Source organism: Orycteropus afer, unplaced genomic scaffold, assembly GCF_000298275.1.
Source record: "Orycteropus afer afer isolate SDZICR_OR568_19922 unplaced genomic scaffold, OryAfe1.0 scaffold00319, whole genome shotgun sequence".
Lineage (NCBI taxonomy): Eukaryota > Metazoa > Chordata > Mammalia > Tubulidentata > Orycteropodidae > Orycteropus > Orycteropus afer.
In genome coordinates this window covers 1,818,504-1,826,397 of record NW_006921906.1, presented here as the reverse complement: position 1 = coordinate 1,826,397, position 7,894 = coordinate 1,818,504, and the positions used below count along the sequence as shown (strand labels likewise).

Below are 7,894 nucleotides of genomic sequence, written 5' to 3'. Positions count from 1 at the left end.
GATAATAAAGTGGAAAAATTTTAGTCAGTCTAAATTACATTTCATCACCTTTTTGCTGGATGTAATAAATTTATTGAAATGATTGATTATTATTGTTGTTGTTATTTGCCGTCGAGTCGGCCCCGACTCATAGCGACCCCTCCTTGAGTTTTCGAGGCAGTATCACTACAGAAGTAGGATTGCCCAACCTTCATTCCAAGGAGTGGCTGGTGGATTTGAACCACCAGCCTTCTGGTTAGCAGTCAAGGCACTACGTTACCAGAGCTTCCCCTAGATTGATTGGTATGTCTAAATAGTCACATAGTTACGTGCTTGTTCTATAGTCTTGGGGAGGGGAAAGGAACAGAATTAGTTAAATGAGGTGTGAGTCAGTTACTTGGAATAAGCTTTTCTTTTGTGTTTTGATAATAACTGAATTCATTTATCTGAACTAATAGAAATTTTGATAAACCTAAGGATTTTCCCCATATGTGTTAAGGCAAGTATCCTTTTGTAGCCTGCCTGTCATTAACCAGCTATAATGGGGCACATGGAATCATAGTGTCTTTTCTTTAAAATAATTTTTAGAAACTATTAAATATTCTTGAAAAATTAGATGTATTGACCATACTCCAATTTACTGCTGTTGAGTCGGATCCAATTCATAGTGACCCCTCCTTGGGTTGGTGAGGCGGTATCACTACGGAAATAGATTGCCCAACCATCCATCTGAGGAGTGGCTAGTGAGTTTGAACTGCCAACCTTCTGGTCAGCAGTCAAATGCGTTAGGTACTACGCCACCAGACCATAGAGTTGTCAAATACTTGTTGAATAACTGAATATGTGAGAGGTAGAATTTAGTTTATAATAAAGATGGCATCTGAACACTGAGGCAGGAAGGACTGTGATAAAGAGAGAAATATGAGACAGTAAATTGGTATTAAGGTTACATTAAAAATTCACACAAACCAATTTGAAAAGGCAAACCAGTAGAAAAATGAACAAAGAATAAGAAAAGAAATGAAAAATTGTCAGTGTATCTTGACAGTTTAGATTAAAATAAGATCATTTTCACCCTTAAGATTAGTGACAGTTAAAGGGAGAAGAAACGCAGTTGTGGGTTACTGGTAAGTTGGTATATGGAGGTCAGAAAATCTGTAAAATATACATTTTAGAGCACTTACATTTTATCTCTCTCAAAGATTAACTATAATAGCATACATAAAGATTCTCATAGCATTTGTTTGTCGTCATGAAATATTGGAAACAAACCAGATGTTCTTTGAAAGGGAAGTAGTTACACTGATTCATCTATTATGTGGGATACTATGCAGCAAATAAAAAGAGACAAAGCTTGTTAGCGTAAAGATTTTCTGCCAAAGTAAAAAAGCAAGTTGCAAAGACTATATTGCCTTCTCTATGTTATAAGACATTAACATCATCATTATGTACATTTGTAAATTCACAGAAAAGGTATCATTTTTTTTCCTACTACCCTTACATGTTTTGTTTTCCTTTATAACCTGTTTCTTGTATTCTTCCGTGTAACACCAATACTACAAAATAAAACTAGCAGTCTGCCCTTGATGTGGCAGTACTTTAAACATGTCCTGTTCAATGTTCCAGCAACTGTCAAACATTATTGGAAATCAGTGGAGAAAAATTTGACCAGTCCAATAATCCTATCCCTGTGCCTCAAACCCACCAGCCACTCTGTGGGAGAAAGATGAGGCAGTCTGCTTCCATAAAGATTTAGTCTTAGCAACCCTACAGGACGTTTCTACTCTGTCCTGTTTTTTTTAAGTTTAAAGTTGCTTTGAGTTGGAATCAATTCAGCAGATCTTAGAGATCTTTTCTAAAGATCTTCTCTGGTGGTGTAGTGTTTAAGGCATTTGGTTGGTAACCAAAAGGTTGGTGGTTTGAACTCCATGGAAGAAAGGAGGCAATCTGCTTCTGTAAAGATTTACAGCCTTGGTGAACTATTGGGTATGTCTGTGCAGCAGGGAGTATACCCAAGACCATGTGTAGGGTTGGCAGACAGTGGTTCTATAAGCATATGTGTATGTTCTGTAAGAACTCCAGGGATATAGTAGAGCTGACAAGGGACAGGGTTGTAATCACTTCTTGGTCACAGCCAGCTACCCAGAGGGACTGAGTAGTTGAACCTGTGGGCTCGGGACCATAATCACAGGGGACATCAAGCTAAATTGGTATAACATACTACACAAAACATCGTTCCACCTCCTACTTTGGTGAGTAACGACTGGGATCTTAAAAGCTTGGAAGCAGCCATCTAGATACAACGATGGGCCTCTCCTCATCCAGAATAAAGAAGAATGAAGAAAACTAAAGATTCATGGAAACAGTTAGTCCTCGTGACTGGCACACCATGTGATCCTCAGCCTGTACGACTATGAAACCAGAAGAACTAGATCGTGCTCAGCTGCCACTGTCAACCACTCAGAGGGGGATCTGTGTAGGAGATCCTGGATAGAGAGGGAGAACAATGTGGAACAAAACTCAAAATCATTTGAGGTGGGCAGACCAGGTTTGCTGGTCTGATAGATCCTGGTGAAACCACTGATACTATGACCCCTAGCTGCCCTTCAGGTCTGGAACTGAACACACACCTGTGGCTTCCAGCCAAATAAAAGACAGGCATAAGAGTTGAACATGTACCTGAGGTCGATACACTCCTTGGAGAGAACAATCATGGGAAGAAGAAGGGCTGTTTATGTACAGGGAGACAGTTCAGGGGGTAGGAGTGCATGGAGGGATGAACACAGGGAAGCAGTAACTATCAGGAGGAGGTGGGAGGGGAAGTGTTGCATTGGGGTAAATTGTTGATGTCATCAGATGAAATGTATGTGAAGTGCTGTATGGAAAGTGAATTTGCTTTGTAAACTTTCACCCAAATCACAATTAAAAAACAAAGATTTACAGCCTTGGAAACCCTATGGGGGGGTCGCTATGAGTCAAAATCGACTTGATGGCAGTATAATAGACCTGTAAGAAGTTAATTTGACACACCAGAAAGTATAAGTCTGGAATAAATTATGATTTGGATTTATGTTTTCTAGGATAGTTTGAAAAGGTGCCTATAATTTGAAGAGTTGAGTGTGATACTACTTTAACTCTGAGAAAGTTTGGTTATAGTAAGAGATTTGTATGCAGAAGTCTGGTATTTGATACCTTACTCCCTCTACTGGCAAAATTTGGAAATATAAATTAATAATTAATTATAAGCATACAGGAAAGCCAAGTGTTACCTCCTAAAGTAAACATACACAGTTTTAATTTAAATTTTCTTATGGCTTATATCAAAGAATTGTTTAGAGATTTACAGGTCATAGAAATGTCTGGGGGAAAGTGACTTGGTTCACTTCAGTTTAAAATAGCTTAGGAAGAGATGACTAGATATCCTCAAAAAGATTGTAGGCAAAGTTAAAAACAGTAGAGCTAAAACAGTTGCCATTTCATTGCCAAAGACTGGTTTTGAAAGAATGTTTAAAGTAGCCTGGGTTTCTTGAATGCTTGGCAGAGTTTACATTGGAAGGAATGAGACTAGAGGCTTAAAGAGCAGACAGGTCCATTGCAATAGTTTTGCAGCACAAAACACTATATTTTAATATCCTCTTATTCTCATCTTTAGCGAAATCTTTCCTAGATCAAAATGTCTTACTGGTATATAGTAAGTACTGACCCTCAGTGATTACTTTATAGTATTTTGCTTTGGATGTGAAAAAAATGGTTGAGTGTTTTTGTAAGATTTAAAATGAACCTACTGTTTAATTTGTCTCTAAGACTAATATGTTTTTCAGCTTTATAAAATGAGCTATTTGTTACCTATCTTGTGAATTATTTGTAGAGACTTTCTTCTAGAATTTTGAGTTTTTAGACCAAACCAGTATATTGGAACAGAAGTTTAAAAAAAAAAAAACGCCTGTGTGCATATTTGCCTGTATTGCAGTCATTCAGTCACATATATATAGATAGCAGCTTGGTGTCAAGTCTCATTTTACACCAGGGCTGTGGAGATACGTCACAAATCCTCCTGAAGAAGCTTAATATTCTAGTAGAAGGGGGGAGATGGTAAACCATTTAATAGAGCGATATTTTAGTGATAAAATTAAAACTCTAACAAACAGCATTTTATATTTGATATCTACAAACTTTGTTAAAAATCCTTCAAAGGATATGATCTGGAGGCTTCTCAAAAAATTGTTAATGTAGTCTATAATTTCATGTTGAAATAAACATAATAACTGAAAGCAAATTTCCATGAGGGAATTTGATTTCATTTGAGTTTTTTCAAACTTGTTTTTGAATCTGAAACAGCAAAGCTAAAGATGATAGTCTGCTACACTTGAGCTCTCCTTTAAAATACATACTTTACAGAAAATTAAAATATCCTAGGCTTTCTGAGTTGATGATGATTGATCAAGAAAAAACAAAATAAGAATATCAAATCCTTGAAATTAACTTAAATCATCTATTAGTTTAGAGAGCTATTTTATATGACCATTGAGATAGAAAGACTTACATAAAAGGAGTTACTTCTCAATAAGCTTGTTAGTAATTCCAGCTTCTGTGAGATCATTAAGGCTAATGAAGTATTCAGGTCCTTGAATTTGAAATGAAAATTTATAATTAGTAGGTAGCAGTGTAGTAATCAAATCCAGTGCTCCTGAAACTCATTTATGCATGACTCTGTAACTATTCCTGACCAACTTAATTAAAAATTAACTCTTAATTCAGTCATACGGTGTAAACCCCCCCCCAAAAAAAAAAAACACCTCAGTGCTGTCGAGTCAATTCCGACTCAGAGTGAACCTCTCCTTGGGTTTCCGAGGCAGCATCACTACAAAAGTAGATTGCCCAGTCTTCTTCCCGAGGAGTGGCTAGCTGGTTTGAATGGCCAACCTTCTGGTTAGCAGTCGGATGCCTTAGGCACTACACCAGCAAAGCACCTATACAGTGTAAAGCACTTGAAAATCTTCAAGAAATAGGTATTTATGGGAAATTAAAGATACTTCAGCAAATCTTTATATTTAATTTTTACACCAGTATTGTAAAAGACTATATATGAGCATCTTAAATTGTTTAATCTGAATGATGGCACCCTTAAGGTCACCTTAAGGTCTTTTTGTCACCATTAAAGTTACTGTGTATTAGTAAAAGGTCATGGCATGAAAATGTTAGTTTTTCATTCTTTCTTAGGTGGACATTTATTTGATTTCTTTCAAGTTTTGGGCTAAAATAAAACAAACACAATGCTGGTATGAAAATTTTTGGATATTTCTACTGATTTACATGTTAATTTCTCTAGGATATATGTATCTATCTATATACACACACAAGGAGCTCTGGTAGCGTAGTGCCTGCACTTGACTGCTCACCAGAAGGCTGACGGTTCAAACCCACCAGCCACTCCTCAGAAGGAAGGTTGGACAATCCTACTTCTGTAGTGATACTGCCTGGGAAACCCAAGGAGGGGTCCCTATGAGTCGGGTCTGACTCGACGGCACTTAACAACAACATACACACACACACACACACACGGTATGTGTGTAGTCACCTTTTCGAAATAATACTATATTGTTTTCCAATGTGGTTAAATCAGTTTAGTCTCCACCAGGAATGTTAAGTAAATGCTTCCATTACTGCTTTTTTAAAAAAATACATTTCATTCAAATATAAATATAATTTATGTTCAGTGAAATACACAACTAAAGTGACATGGGTAAGTGCTTTTTTTGCAGTGTTCCTTCCCCTCCCCTCCCAACCCTGGTAACCAACAAAGAAAGTTTTTATAAACAAATTAAAGGTTTCTAGCAACCCTGCATTGAGAAAGTCAGAAAATTTTTTGAGTAGCCTGCGCTCACTTTGCATCTCTGTCACATTTTGGTAATTTCTCACAATATTTCAAACTTTTTCGTAATGCTATTGCACACTTCATAAACTACCAAACCAAACCCACTGCCATCAAGTTGACCCTGTAGGACAAAATAGGCTTTCTAAAAGCTATAAATCCTTACGGAAGCAGACTGCCTCATTTTTGTCCCATGGCACGGCTGGTGGGTTTGCACCACCAACTTTTTGGTTAGCAGCTGGCCTTAACCACTGCCACCAGAGCTCATTTAATAGACTACAGTATTGTGTAATCTATGCTCTGGGAAAACAGAAAATTTGTGTGACTCACTTTATTGCGGTGGTCTGGAATTAAACCCACAATATCTCCAAGGATGCCTGTATAAAAAAGTTTAATTCACCTTAAATTGTTGGGGTTTTTGTTTCTTTGTTTTGTTTTGTTGTAAGCTTTGATATTCAATAGGGCATGACCTGCTATTGCTATGTTCTTGTTTTTCTTCAAGAATTTCTGGACTGTTACCAGCCCTTAACTCTATTAAATAAATTACAGAATCAGCCTGTCAAATGCTACAAAAAATAGTGTTGGAATTTTGATTGCATTGACATTGTATTGCTATAGATCATTTAAAATAGTACATGCTAAATAATGATAATTTTGTTTCACTTATCTTTTATTTATTTCTAAATACTATGAAGTTTGTTTATCTCAGGATTTTTGGTGTGTCTATGTTTGTTATTAAAAAGGGTCTTTTTTCTTTTTTCCCAAGCAGACTTACAAGTTAAGCTCTATTGAATTGTATTGTCCCTTTATCTCAATGAAAGCTTATTTGAATGTATGATTAATACATACAGTGCTTGAGGCAACATTTCTAGTAGTTAGAGCAGGTTACTTTTGGAATTAGACATGGGTAAGGAGCTCTGGTGGCGTAGTGCTGAAGGCATTTGACTGCTAACCAAAAGGTTGGCAGTTCAAACCCACAAGCCACTCCACGAAAGGAGGACTGGGCAATATATACACTTCTGTAAAGAGTTACCGCCTTGGAAACTCAAAGGAGGTCGCTATGTGTCTGGATCAACTCAATGGCACTGAGTATGGTGGGATCACTGCTTTGCCAGGTTTATTGACTTAAACAAGTTACATAATCTTTCTCCTTCAGTTTCTTCACTTATAAAGTAGGGATAAAAATTCCTTTCTCACTCTAGTCAGCCAGCTCTGTATACTGAGCCCCCCCCCCCCCCCCAGTATATGTGCTGCCTTGTGACGATTAAAATAGATTGCTAGGTACTTGGCACGTGATAAATGCTCATTTAATGTTGGTTCCAGTTCTCTATATTCAAAAAATTTTTTTTCAGCTTTATTATCGCCTTTTTATTTAGAATCTACATCAGGAGACAAATCTGTATCACATTCTTGTACAACTCCTTCTACGTCTTCTGCCTCTGGAATGAATCCCACATCTGCACCTCCAACATCAGCTTCAGCAGTCCCTGTTTCACCTGTTCCACAGTCACCAATACCTCCATTATTACAGGACCCAAATCTTCTTAGACAGTTGCTTCCTGCTTTGCAAGCTACACTGCAGCTTAATAATTCTAATGTGGATATATCCAAAATAAATGAAGGTACATTTTTATAACAATTTTTTAAAAATTTCATTTGCATTATATGAAAATTTCAAATTAGTAAAATCTCTGCTATAGTAATGGTCTTTGTTCAGTTTTGAAATTCATGTATGAAATTACATCTCCTATAGCTTAAGCCCCCACTAGAGCTCACACGGCTCCCTTGTTACCCTCCCAAGAGGGACCAGGTGTCTGGGAGCAAGGTAAGCACGGGCGGGCTGGTGCTTACTCACTGATCTGCACTGAACACTTTCCCTTGTTACCCTCCCGAGAGGGACCGGGTCTCCGGGAGCAAGGTAAGCACGGGCGGGCTACTGCTTACTCACTGATCTGCACTGAACACTTTCCCTTGTTACCCTCCCGAGGGGGACCGGGTCTCCAGGAGCAAGGTAAGCACGGGCGTAGCACAGAGTAGCAGGCC

General features: G+C 37.7%; 1 protein-coding gene across 1 annotated transcript in view; it reads left to right on the top strand.

Moving 5' to 3' along the window:
• Window positions 1–7,894, top strand: part of WAC (WW domain containing adaptor with coiled-coil) — a 116,240-nt gene that overhangs the window by 94,862 nt on the left and 13,484 nt on the right. Inside the window, exon 8 of the mRNA XM_007951922.2 lies at window positions 7,228–7,473. Coding sequence (XP_007950113.1) covers window positions 7,228–7,473 — 246 coding nt within the window. The remainder of the gene's footprint in view (window positions 1–7,227; window positions 7,474–7,894) is intronic.